The following is a 12,744-nucleotide window of genomic DNA, read 5'->3' as shown; positions in this document are numbered from 1 at the left end:
CCAAACTAGCATGTTAGTGAGTTCACTACATCTCATTGCAAACATTCAAGTTTTCCAACTGTAGGGAACTTGGTGTAAATTTGAAAAGCTCCCTGTTTTGACATGATGCAAAAGGTTCTGCCTGTTGTTCGCATATGCATGCCACTCTGATAATGTAGCTGGCAAGAGGCCATTTCCAACAGCCAATTGGAGAGATGAGTTTAAAATACATTGATTCCCCTTACCTTCCCTGCACCGCTTTCGCCGCTAACGATGATGGATTGGTTTACTGGTGGAATCTGGCTTTGGACATTTCTGTAGGTCTCCTCTGCCACCACAAAAACGTGCGGATTTAATTCCTAATTGAGTGGAGGGAGCACACAGAGGGGTGTTTAGAAAGAAACAGGCTGCAGTCAGGGCCAATTCTACCAGGGGCTTCACATGAAGGGAATCAGAACCAGAGTTGAAATAAGGTACGGGCTGGGGCCAGAGGCTGGCATCAATGGGCACCTGCTCACACTCACATTGTAACAGGGGTTCTCTGCCAGTTCCTGGAGCCCCCTGGCCTTGCCTTCACTGACTATTCATTTGCATACTTTAGGCCTGTGTTTCACAACCTTGGGTTACCCAAGTGTTCTTGGACTACAACTCCCAGAAACCCTGGCCAGCACAGCAGGTCGTGAAGGCTTCTGTCTCCAGTCCACCAATCTCTCCCTGCCCGGATCCAATCGTGGGCAAAAGAATGAGGCCCGGTGACCCCTGGGAAAAAGAAATGGGCTAACAGGGGACCAGGCCTGAGGTCATGGGTCAGTGCCATGACTCCAGCAAAGTGATGACAAGCCCAATGAATGTGACACTCCAGAGCCTGCCAATCCTTGGACGTTCAAGGAATCTGGAGCCAGAGCCGACAGATGGTGGGGGTTCAGGTGTCGGGTCCAAGGTGAGCCCCCATCCCACCCACTGCTCGGGAGTGAAGAAGGATCAAGGCCCAAGCCTGACTCTAGGGAAGCTCTCCTCATGGGCCCACGGATGTGGCCTCCTCACAAGTAAGCTCTTTCCTCTCACGGAGACCCTTGTAGGTGAGTCCTTCTCTTTGCTGCCTGAATACCTGCAGCTGCGTACTGGGAGGAGCTCCAGCAGCAGGGCTGTAAAAGAGCCTTCGCCGGCCCTGGAAGCTTCCTGCCTCTGGATCCTGCCTGATCTTTAAGACTGATGATTTTTTCAAGAGCGGGGGAGGAACAGGATGTTGGATAATCCTATATTCCCCACCATGGAACCAGACACACCAAAGCTCTGGCTTAGCCCAGCCCAGCCTCTTCTGTTCCTGTTTCAGCCCGCTGTTGGGGAACATGCTGGACTACACCTCCCATCACTCCTAGCCGGCCTCATCAAGGGCAAGGAATGATGGAAGCTGCTGCAGCCAAGGACAACCCGAGGGCCACCGGTTCGCTCTTTGCACCTGAAGGCAGGTGGCCGCGTGGTACTCCTTCATCAGTTCCTGTGAGTAAAGCCGTGGGAGTGGGCGGAACGGGTTGACGGCCACCAGGCTGCAGCCGGCGTTGGTGTAAAACACATCGATGGCGTATCGCGCTTGTAGGCACTTCAGGACTGAGGAAGGGAAAAGGTTAGGTCAACACAGGTCATGAAGACGAAGCAGGCCTTTCAAACTCCCCACGTCAGAACCTCCTTTTCTAGAATAAACACAGGTCTCAGAAAACCAGTTTTTTTTTTAAAAAAATTGCTGTGGGACTTTGGGAGTGCCATTCAAAAATGTGCACTTTTCCAAGCTCTGATGATTTGGGAGATGAGGGGAGGGAAGGAGCAGGGGTTGCCCCCAACCCCTGAGGGACTTCTTAGTTCAGCCCCCCCATGTTGCCCGACTCAGAGGTGGGAAGAATGAATTTTTTTTTTTTTTGCAGTGAGGAGGGGACTAAAATCTCCCAAAAAAGCCTCCCCCATAGCTGTTTCAGTCCAAAGAGTCAGCTGATCAGGGACAAGGATTAGAGTTTAAATTGGTCCCGGGCAGAGCCTAGGGGACTGGACTGCTGTTGTGTTCTGGGAGGTCCAATGCAGTTACACTCACTCACTGCCCCCCATTCCAGGAAATTCTGCCTTCCCATAAGAGTTTTGAAGAGTTCTGAACTCATACCAGTTGTGGTGGTTACAGGATTCACTTTTGTAAGGTCATCAAAGAGATGCAGCTGCTGTTCATTACTCAGAAATGATTCAACATCTTCCCCAAGACTGTGATTGTCATTGCAGGAACTGACAACTAGATCTCCCTTTGCACCATTTACCTGAAAGCAGAAATGGCAGAAAATTCCAAATACTATGGTGCTGCTCAGCCCCTTTCAGCCAGAGCACCAGTTCTTAAAAGGTAAGGGACACCAGGAACTGCCTTGGTGTCAGAGCCTGGAAAGTTACTCCTTAAGAGTGCATAAAGAGTAATTTGTTGCTGTTACTCATTAGGCTATCACAGAAATAACTGAGTAACTTATTAGATTACTCACAGTATGTGTGGCTTTAAAAATTATTTTCCATTGCAGTGGTGTCTTGCTTGACGACATAAATCCGTTCCAGCGAAATTGCTGTTAAGCGAAATCGTCATCAAGCGAATTAAAAAAACCCATTGAAATGCATTGAAAACCCTTCAATGTGTTCCAATGGGCTAAATACCTCATCATAAAGCAAAGATCCTCCATAGAGCAGCCATTTTCCGGTGCCTGTATAGTGAGGAATCTGTCCTAAAGCACAGCAGGGAGCCATTTTGCACAGTGGGCGGCCATTTTAGAGCCAGCGATCAGCTGTTTGAAAATCGTCGTCTAGCGAAAAATCGGTTCCTTGAAGCAGGGAACTGATCGCGAAGCAAATTTTTCCTATTAGGACATCGTTTTGCGATCGCAAAAACCTCATCGTCAAGTGTTTTCATTGTGGTCTTAAGTGACTAGATAGGTGGGATATAAATAAAATAAATAAATTAAGCGAGGCACCACTGTATTTGAAGTGGGGAGATTGTTAAAGGGCATAAAACTTGGAGCATTATTTCAGAACATCTATACAGATGTTCTTTAAAAACCAGAAGTTCTTTATAGCAATAACTTACTGCCATTCTGCAGCTCATCGCTCTGTCTGCTGTGCCACATTGGTTGTGGGGATAGCTGGAAGATTTTGTTTTCCTTTAACACATACTCAGTAAAGGACTCAAAGCAGCTACCAATCCTTCCTTTCCCTCTTAATGTTTATGAGATTATACCTGTTTGGACACTTCCCTCCTCATTTTGGGGCACGTTGAGGTTTGTGCAGGAGAAATCATTCAGTTCCAATAACTGGGTTGGAAACCCTACACAGAGGGCCTTTAGATCACAGAAACACTGAGCAAGGAGAAACCAGGTGCCCTAAAAATGACAACGGTGGTTATTTCAAGACGTTTTAGTAACCTGCATTATGACTCCACTCTGGATTAAACTCCCTGGATGTCCTGCAGATAATAATTTACATGCAATTAAATTCCTTTTAATATCAATTAGGGTACAAGTAAGTTGCATTATCAAGTGTAAGTACGTTAAGGACAAACACACTTATTTCTTTTCCAGTGTAACTATCTATTTTACTTCCTTTTTACAATTACAAGGGTATGTGGATTTATGGCTCATTCTGAGTACTGTATGTTGTGCCAAAGACTTAAAGCATGCTGATGTTTTCAAAGTAACTCTTTTAGTTACTTTATTTTAATGGAAAATGTATGCATCGGAAAATGTACGCACACACAGTTGCAAGTGAAATGCTAGTTAGCAGAACTATTTGTCTGCAAGACAAATGAAACTGGTGTTTCTTTGGACTGCCAGATAATTAAGAATACTGTAATCAAAATAGAATCTCCATGGCCTTAAAAGCAGATTTCCTAGCTGTTATAAAAAGACTGGTGCTGGCAAGAGAAGGAAGGCCTGCAGAGAATTGTTGCACAGGTGTGGCTAGTGGAAAGTTATATACCCAAAAAAACCCAGCCCACTTGCAAAAATAGCAGTTTCATCCAGGTCCATTAAAACTCAGCGAATAGCAGTCAACAGATTTACAACTGAGCCAGGGCCCTCTTGTTTTTAAATTTTCCATAACTTCATTTTTGGAATGACACTGTACAACAAGGAAACTTTATAGTATAACCCAGATTGAATTCTATAACTCATTTATTACACCTCAAAGTCAATGAAACAGAGTGAGCAGGCAGGCGGCCCGGCTTCTTCTGAATCAGCACACTTGAAAGCAAAACACGTCCCCTGCCCCGAGGCTAGTACGGTGCAGCCTTGGGAGGACTTACTTTTTGGGACGCAAGGTGCAGAATTCCCAGCCGGCATAGCCAGTTCCAGTATGGGAAACACAGGCTGCCTTTCTCTTAGCCAGCTAGTAGACATTTTTATAGATCACTAGGAGCCTTTGTGGGCTTATTTATAAGACTGTTTTATTCATGATGATTATTAGACATCCACTGTTCCCTGGCCAGGTTGCTGAAGGCAAAGTACTCTGAGGTCTTCCAGCAGAGAAAGCACCCTGCATTGCTAAAACCCATCTACGAGGTAGAAAAGCTATAAATGTTTTAAATAAGCAGGCAAACACCCAAGGTATTAACAACAAAAAATGCTTAAATTTCAAAACAAGATACTGTATTGGATGTTGAATAGGTAGGGTTCAAAAGAGTGGCTGTCCATAGCAGTTGGGGGCTCTATTAAAACCAGAGATATTAACCTTATTATTACTCTTACTCCTATGCTTATCAAAGGTATTATCCATTCTATTGTTCAAGCAAACTCCCAGTGATTGTTTACCAAAGACAAGGTCAAAAATCAGCAGAAGGAGAACAGTTTGGAAAATAACAGGCAACACATTAATAGCCAGACTTATTTATAGATTTATAACAGGCACAACCACACATGCTAAAATCTCAGCAAACCACTGCTTTTGTCCCCCAGGTCCTGCTTTCCCCACCCCTTCATAGTTTGGCAAGGTTATTCTCCCCCCCCCAAGTGCTCCTGGTTCCAAAAACACAGAATGGGAAGGAAACTTGGACATGCTCAGAGGTACTCTTGCTTCGGGAGCAGCCAGGTGGGACTAGGCTCCAGAGTCGGGGGTCTTGGACTTTAGCCAAGGAGGGGAGGGGGAGGTAGCTGTTATCCCGGCGGAAGGGGAGAAACGAGGAATCTACAGTAACGAAATCCCTGGATATTAAAGAGCTTCTGGCTCAGAAGGGCTCACCTCTTCCAGAGATCTGGCCGGAGAGGAAAAGAAAGATCTGACCCGGGCGGCAAGGAAACGTCCTCCAGCGACGGGCTGGCGGACCCGGCAAAGGCGGAGCCGAAGGCCGGGTTGCTCAATTTTGAATCGGCCCTGATTTTGCATCCTGGGAAGATGAGGCGTTGGGTGTCCCGCCTGCGGGATCCACCCACCGCGAAATCCCGGGAGGGTCTGGCTCGGAAGGGATCCACCCTCTCCTGGGTGCGCGCGGATTTGGGGGGAGCGAGCGGCGGCTGGACCCCCGGAGGCTTCCCTGCCGAGAAAAGTGGCCGAGCGAGATCGCCGCCTCTCAGCTGCCCCGCTTGGAAAAAGTTCCTTTTTTCCTCTCTCCCCCCCACCACCCCGGACGATCAGGCTCTCCCCCAGTCATGCCACGCTTTTGCTGTTGTTTAGTGGTTAAGTCGTGGTCCGACTCTTCGTGCCACGCTGGCTAGGGAGAAAGCCCAATACAAAAGGAGGTCCGAAACTAAGTGCCTCGCCCAGGCGGCCATCAGGGCTCCTACCAGATCCCTAGACAAGGTGCGTGGGATCGCAGCCCCGGCCCCAAAACTTGCGGAGTAGGTTTCGCAGGATGCAGCTCTCCTCGGGTCCCTGGAAGGAAGTTCCCACAGGCTTCAGAAACAAAAACCGAAGACTTCCAGCCGCAAGCTGGCTTACTTGGGAGTAAAGTCCCGCTTCGTTCAGTGGCTGGCACCCCATCATCCGAAGCGTTCCCTACTCGGAAGTAAGCCAGCGGGTGGCCCACGGCTGCAAGGTCGACCTCTTCCAAGAGGCCCAGCCATGCTTACTCGGGAGTAAGTCCCACTGAATTCAGCGCCGCCGCCGCCCCGCAGCTTAACTCCCCTTCAGATCGCGAAGCAACGGAGCAGAAGCGAGAGCCGAGCCTTAACCCGAGCACGTGGAGACCGAGCGAACACGTGGCTCGCCCTACCGGCGGGAGCGGAGGCAGCGATCCCACTCCGGGACCGAGACGGGGCTTTAAAATCCCACTTTTGGCGTCCGCTCTCCGCTACCCCCAAGTTTCGGAAACCTCGTCCTTTGCACGCCGAAAGCGAGCACAGTCGAGAAAAGGTAGATCACCCGAAAAGGAACCGCAAAAAAAGGAAAGACGAGTTCATTTCTTGAGCAATGTTCCGATTTATTTATTACTGTATTTATCTTCAGCGGGCTGCATCCCCTTCAATGTGCTTGCTTAAGGGAAGGTCTGTGGTCCCCCCCCCCACTTGAAAGACTTAAGATTTATTTCAGCGAGAGTTTTTGTGGATCAAGATCGGTTTCTTCTGAAGAAGGAAGAGGCGGATGTTGATCCAGAATAGCTCACGCGGTTCGCCTTTCAAGGTACAGTATTGTAATACAGTAACTGTATTTTTCTTTCCTATTGCCCCATTCACACCGACATGTTAGGGCGACTGGGTTGGAAATTAAAGATGGAAATAGGCACTAAAGCTCCCGCCACCATAAAACCAAGCCGTCAAGGCTCCACAAGCTTCCCTTTTCTTTAAGCTGGACCGAATAAGCAAGACACAAGAGCAGGCTGCAACTCTGCTTTGAGAGGGGCTGCTACTGTATCCGCTCAGTGAGTGCCCGGCCGCCACCTTGGCGCTCTGCGTCTTGGCGAATCGGGCGATGCGATTTAGCAGGCTGTTTGGTGACGAAAATGCTGGCGGAGAAACGGATCTCTCTTTTACTTTTTAAGGGGCTGCAGGAAGTAAATATGAGCAGCCCAGCAAGAATTGTGGAGCTGGGATTTTACATGCATTCCCCCCCCCCCAAACAAATGCAATTGGATCGAACCATTATGGTGAGAATACTTTGATCTCTCAAGTCCTCAAATGCAAAGCGCTGTGTATTGAATAATGCAGGTAATATTTTTAAACAACTATTGTTATTTTGTACATTTTCCTGAATGCTTGAAAATGTTTCTTTTTATTGTAAATTCCAGAATTCCCTACTCAGCATGGCTTGAGGCAATAGGATTCTGGGAATTGTAATTTCCTCAGAGGTAACATTTCCAAACACTGGGTTTCTTTCATTCCCTTACAGCAATCCCATGCCTGCTTACCTAGAAACCTCACGGTCTGTCTACTAAAGAGATATAAACAGGATTCCACTACAAATTATATTTAAAAGGGTTATCAGGGGGTTCAGTGGGGAACCTTTGTTTCTCTGGATGCTTCAGGACTTAACTCTGAGTAGCTCCTCCACTCCAGGGTGGCCCATGATAAAAAGAGTGTAGGCCAAAACATCTGGAGAGTGAAAAAGGTTCCCCAGCCCTCCCAAACTTGGTGCCTGCCAGATGTTTGGGGCTACAGGCCCCATAATGCTTACTGCTAATCATGCTGGCTTGGAATGATGGGAGATGTAGATCGAAACATTTAGAAGGTGCCAGGTTGAGGAAAGCTGGTTTGAATCTTTGCAGAAACCTTCCTCCCTTTCCTAACTGCACATCACTCGTTTCTATGTGTGTGTTCCTTAACTAAGTGCCATCATGGGGCCACCTTTTCCTTCAAGGCAGTCTAATATGCAAGATTTGAAAAGGGGCAAAACATAAAACGGGAGAAAGGAGGAGGAAAAGAAGCAAATCATGTTAATACAGCAGATATTGATGTGCGCCTGGTCTTCTGCATACTTAAAATGGAAAGAGAAATAAAGATATCTGCCCCCAATGTGCTATTAATCTAAGATTTGACAAGGAGATTTGGGAGGAACAGAGACACAGTCTATGGCCAATTTCACTGCTATTCCTGGGAGTCAATTTCACTGAACTGGGTGGGAATTTTCTATGAGTTTTCAGGAGATCCTAAGCTGCCCTTTGAATAAGGATGCCATCTTAATCTAGGCAGTAATGCTGAGAGAGAGAGAGAGAGAGAGAATGCTGAGAGAGAGAGAACTGTATAGTTTTTAAAGATTTTGCAGTGCTAGGAGACCAGGGTGTGGTTGGAGTCTGATCTTTACTTCCTTTATTTATTTATTAGTTTTATATACTGCCCATCTAGAACGGATCTACTTTGGGCGGTTTACATATAATATAAAAATAAATTAAGATAAAAAGATTCATCAGAGAAGCCTCTCCCTGGCAAGCAAAAACATGCCCTGTACAAAGACATGTATTGCAGAAATGTTTTCATGGAAAAGATGAGGGCGGTAACTGAATTGTAAACGGCCTTAAAAACCTGGGGCTTTTAAATCTTGCTGTTTTATTTATTTATTATGTAGTTAGAAAAAAGTGACTCTTCCAAAATCTGGTTAGGAGATGTGTCTTTTAAATCACTTGTAGGATCTACAGTAGGTCTTCTCTTCTTCCTTTGTCAAAAATAGGCTGATGATCCTAATTAAATATAGACGATTTCACTGCAATCATTCTATGAGTGTAAACTGCCAAATCCTGTAAATTATACTTTTTTTCAAAATATTTTTAAAATTGTAATTTTTAAAATATTGTTCTTTTAAAAAATTAAAATCTTTTCTTATTAAAATTAAGCCCTGGTTCTTAATTCCCCCCCCCCAGGTGTTCACTTGCGTGCCCAAATAAAAGTAATCATACGTCAGAATCCTCTGGTATACTTCACTAGCGATCTAGGTAAGCTTTTTAATTTATTACAATTGTCTTGTGCAAATACATGTTAACACCCATTGCTAAAATGTCTCTCCCAGACTGACTGAAGCTGGTGAGCACTTTGTCATGCCTGCCAAGAGGACCCAAAAAGTCCAGCCTTCTTCACAGGACCTGTTTGACACCAGGTCCATCTGTCTTAATAGGTTGTTCTCTGCTTGGTAGAACTCTCCAGGATCTCAGGCAGAGAATATTTTTCCCCCCGTTACCAGCTACCTGGAGATGCTGGGGTTCTGAGCCCGAGTCTCCTTGTGTGCAAGAGCAGACATTTCAACAATGAGCTTCTGGTGCCTCCCATCATTGTCTCGTGGTCTGTATCCTGTGTCTATTGCCTGCTCCTGCTTTCCTTCAAAAACTGAGTTTAACAAGTAAAGGGTTGCAAGTATAATTTCAAGACGCTGTAGGCCACCTTGGATCATAGCTCAAGGACTCACTTTTAGCTAATTCTAAAAACGTCTGAAGCCTGTAAGTTGCTGGCCTGCGATGCACAACACACTTCCTTTCTGTCCACCTTGTCATCGCCTCAGCAAACTATAACGAGAGGCTATAATTATACCACAAAAGGCATGAAGACGTCACCTTCCTCTGAACTTCAGAGGTTGGCCTCCCAGCCGTTTTGCCCTGCTCAGAAGCCTGTCTCCTTCCTTGATACCAGACGAATCCCCCAGGACCAGAATCATCCTTCAGCTAAAACACCCTGAATTCTGTAGAACTAAAAGAATGGTTAAATTCCAAGATGGAGGCTTCTGGATTAGGTTGTGAACTTTTGTGGTGTAGAAAGTTTTGTCATACAGTAGACGCTGCTGCCCAGCCTGGTGTTGGTTGGTTGCTGCAGATTCTGAATGAAGAACAGTGTGGTGTAATGGTTAGAGTGCTGGACTTGGAATTTTGCAGATCCAGGTCCCAGTCTGTGCTGAGTCATGAAACTTGCTGGGTGACCCTGCGTACATCAATCTCTCTCATCCTGACACTCCTCCTTCAGACTGTTGGGAAGATACATAGGAGGGGGGGTGGAGAGCCATGTACAGTTACTGGGCTTATGAGAATAAAGGTGGGACAATAAATGTAAATAATAATTCATTTTCCATCTTTTGAAAAAAAATGCAGAGAAAGAAACATGTCACAGCAGCAAGTGAAGCAAGACTTCATAAGCAACCTGAATGGAACTACCTTGCTGGAGATCTCCATTGGCTTACCCCTCGCCCCCTTATGTCTTCTGTCCAGGGGGCTTCTGTTGACCTTGTACTTCCTCATTGGTAAAAACCCTTTGTGCTCCAGAAGTGGCCTTTTTCTTTTAGACTTTACTGTTTTAGTCGTCCCTCCCGTGCTCTCTTGCACAGTCTTATCTCCCGTCCTGTCTTGGGTGATAATTTCCATCATTGCGTTTTGTGCAGGACTGGTTTCTGTCATATACAGGAGGAGAACGAATTATGTCAAAGTTCCCCTGAATCAAATTCTAAGCGATTTTTCGAGGACACGTTTGGAAACGGTGCACATTCCTTCGATAACAGCATTCCGAGTGTTTGTCAATGTGCTGACCTCCATCAGCATCCTGGCTGTGGATTTTCCTCAATACCCCCGAAGGTATGCCAAAACGGAGACCTACGGAACAGGAGTGATGGATTTCGGAGTCGGCTCTTTTGTTTTCGGCAATGCTGTGGTTTGTCCTGAAGTCCGTTTGAAACCTGGTATGGTACGAAGCAAATTCTTTTATCTGGCAAAGCAGTTCTTTAGCGTATGGCCCCTTCTCGTGCTCGGCTTTGGACGACTCATGAGCGTGAAGGCAGTGGAGTACTACGAACATGTCACCGAATATGGTGTGCACTGGAACTTCTTCTTCACACTGGCTGCTGTTCGAATGGCCGCATCACTACTTTTGACTCTCTTCCTTCCTCACAATGCGTGGGTTGTTGCAGTGACACTAGCTGTAGTGTATGAATGCCTTCTCAACATGCTGCCTCTGAAAACATTCATCTTGCATGGGAGCGATGGTAAAGATTCAAGGGACGGGTTTCTGAATGCCAACAGAGAAGGCATCTTTTCTGTCATTGGCTACCTTGCCATCTACATGGCTAGTGTGCAGGTCGGTTTATACTTAATAAAAAAGAGAAACACAGTTAAGGAGTGGCTCGGAGTCATCCAATCCTTTCTCTTGGCTGTTTTCTTCCTCTTTATATGTCTGCACGTAACTCAAACCAACGTCGAGGCTGTATCCCGGCGGATGGCAAACCTCTCTTTTTGTATCTGGATGGTTGCTCACTGTTTGTCACTCTTCAGTTGTTTCTTAGCCACTGACCTCATTCTGGTGTTTGTCAAACTTCTAGTGGATGGGGCCCATATTCCTTGTAGTTGGCATTTTGTGCAGCCAACGAGTAAGAAACAAGATTTGGACAGAAAACAGATACCTCAAAGTGGGTGTATGATCAGTGCCGTTAACAAAAACCAGCTCCTGTATTTCGTACTGGCAAACATTTTCACTGGCCTTGTGAATATGGCAGTTGACACCGTTCACTGCAACGGTCCCTCTGCCATGTTCATTTTGCACCTGTATATGTTTACAAACTGTTTAATTATGCATATATTGCAAGCACAAAATATAATATTGAAGTGGTGGTAATGTTACTGAGGTTGTATCGTAAAAAAGACTGATTTTAAAGAACACAAAAGCTCACTAATTTTCCTGATCTTCTGCATGCAAGACTGGAATCTCTCTGTATTGGGTTATTTGGAGATCTTGTACTGTATGGCCCACTAAGCTGACCTGCAACCATCCCGCTATTCTTTCTCCAGCTGAAATCGCTCTTACCTTTAAAGCAAATAATTGATTCTTATTGGATGATGGGAAGAACTACAGCATGAATGGGGGAATATGCAGGTGACACAGATGTTGTGTTGCCTTTTTTAACAGCCAGTGGTGAGAGATAATGGCAGTTGTGTTCCAATACCTTCCAGAGGGTCCCATGTTCTCCCTCCCAGGGCTAAAGTCTGGAACACTGAAACAATGGGAAGCATTGAATCCTGGATAGTGACTCTAATTTTAGGGTGTTTGCCTCTGTTTCAATGAGGTTGCTAAATAGAAGACTGTTTATGGCTTCTTTCCAACTTTATGGGAAAATGAAAATAATATTCTTAGAGCTGGAAGGGACCATATGGATCGAGTCCAGCCCTCGTCACAGTGAGAACTTGAACTCCCAACCTCTGGCTCCACAGCCAGAGACCTAAACCACTGAACTATAAATGCCTGAAATTTAGTGCTTAAGATTATTGCATGCGTGATCGCACTTTTCTCTATTAATGACTCAGGAGGGAAGAAAGATGGTATACTGCTGATGTAGTGAACTCAAACAGGATGGTCATTTGTCAGTTAATTGTGTCCAAGCCTGAAAGGAAATAAATTACTGTATTGTGTTTTTTTCAAAATATTTTTGCAACTCTTCAGTGTATGCGCACTGACTTGTCATTATTTGTTCCCATGTATTTGTATTCCGAAACCTTCAATAAACAGAGGTGAACGTAATGAAAGATATACCTGTGGTGGAATCATGGCCAGCGAGTAAGTACCAAACATAAACACGGATGCTTCTGTTGGCAATTTTGGAACAGTCATTTTTCAGTCACTGGTTGGATTGCTGTTCACCATTGGCTAGGAAGGAATAAGAAGAAGCAAACAGTTAACCAATGGGATTTTGACGTGTGAATAACAAGAAATGAAACCAGATTGGCCCTCATTTCTGATGTCACGGCCTGAACAATGAGCAATCCAGAGTGGAACCATGGCCAGCGAAAGTCATTATGGGATAATCTGCCATTTTCCACACTATGTAATAAAGTAAGTCATTCATACTGAATGAGTATGAAACTAACAA

The 12,744-nt window shown here is 45.5% G+C and overlaps 2 protein-coding genes across 7 annotated transcripts in view; one reads left to right on the top strand and one right to left on the bottom strand.

The window, feature by feature from the left end:
• Nucleotides 1-12,521, bottom strand: part of MYO19 (myosin XIX) — a 27,638-nt gene extending 15,117 nt beyond the window's left edge. For 4 of the 6 annotated variants that reach the window (XR_013538078.1, XM_078379278.1, XM_078379280.1 and 1 more), the window contains exons 1-4: nucleotides 5,227-5,518; nucleotides 2,129-2,276; nucleotides 1,439-1,587; nucleotides 225-338 (exon numbers count right to left, since the gene is read on the bottom strand). Coding sequence is in view for 5 of the 6 variants with exons in the window: in XM_078379278.1 (XP_078235404.1) it covers nucleotides 225-338; nucleotides 1,439-1,587; nucleotides 2,129-2,276; nucleotides 5,227-5,370 (555 nt within the window). In the remaining variant the exon portion in view is untranslated. Of the gene's footprint in view, nucleotides 1-224; nucleotides 339-1,438; nucleotides 1,588-2,128; nucleotides 2,277-3,232; nucleotides 3,375-5,226; nucleotides 5,519-12,407 lie in introns of those variants that run through there. The other 2 variants (XM_078379279.1, XM_020786892.3) reach the window with 2 other exon arrangements.
• Nucleotides 9,996-12,744, top strand: PIGW (phosphatidylinositol glycan anchor biosynthesis class W). Its single transcript, XM_078379283.1, has one exon. It carries the CDS (start codon nucleotides 9,996-9,998, stop codon nucleotides 11,493-11,495), a length of 1,500 nt encoding a protein of 499 aa, XP_078235409.1. The 3' UTR covers nucleotides 11,496-12,744.

The sequence above is a fragment of the Pogona vitticeps genome, chromosome 7 (assembly GCF_051106095.1).
Source record: "Pogona vitticeps strain Pit_001003342236 chromosome 7, PviZW2.1, whole genome shotgun sequence".
NCBI classification, from domain to species: domain Eukaryota; kingdom Metazoa; phylum Chordata; class Lepidosauria; order Squamata; family Agamidae; genus Pogona; species Pogona vitticeps.
The sequence above is the reverse complement of the archived record's forward strand: the minus strand, read 5'-3'. Positions and strand labels throughout refer to the sequence as shown.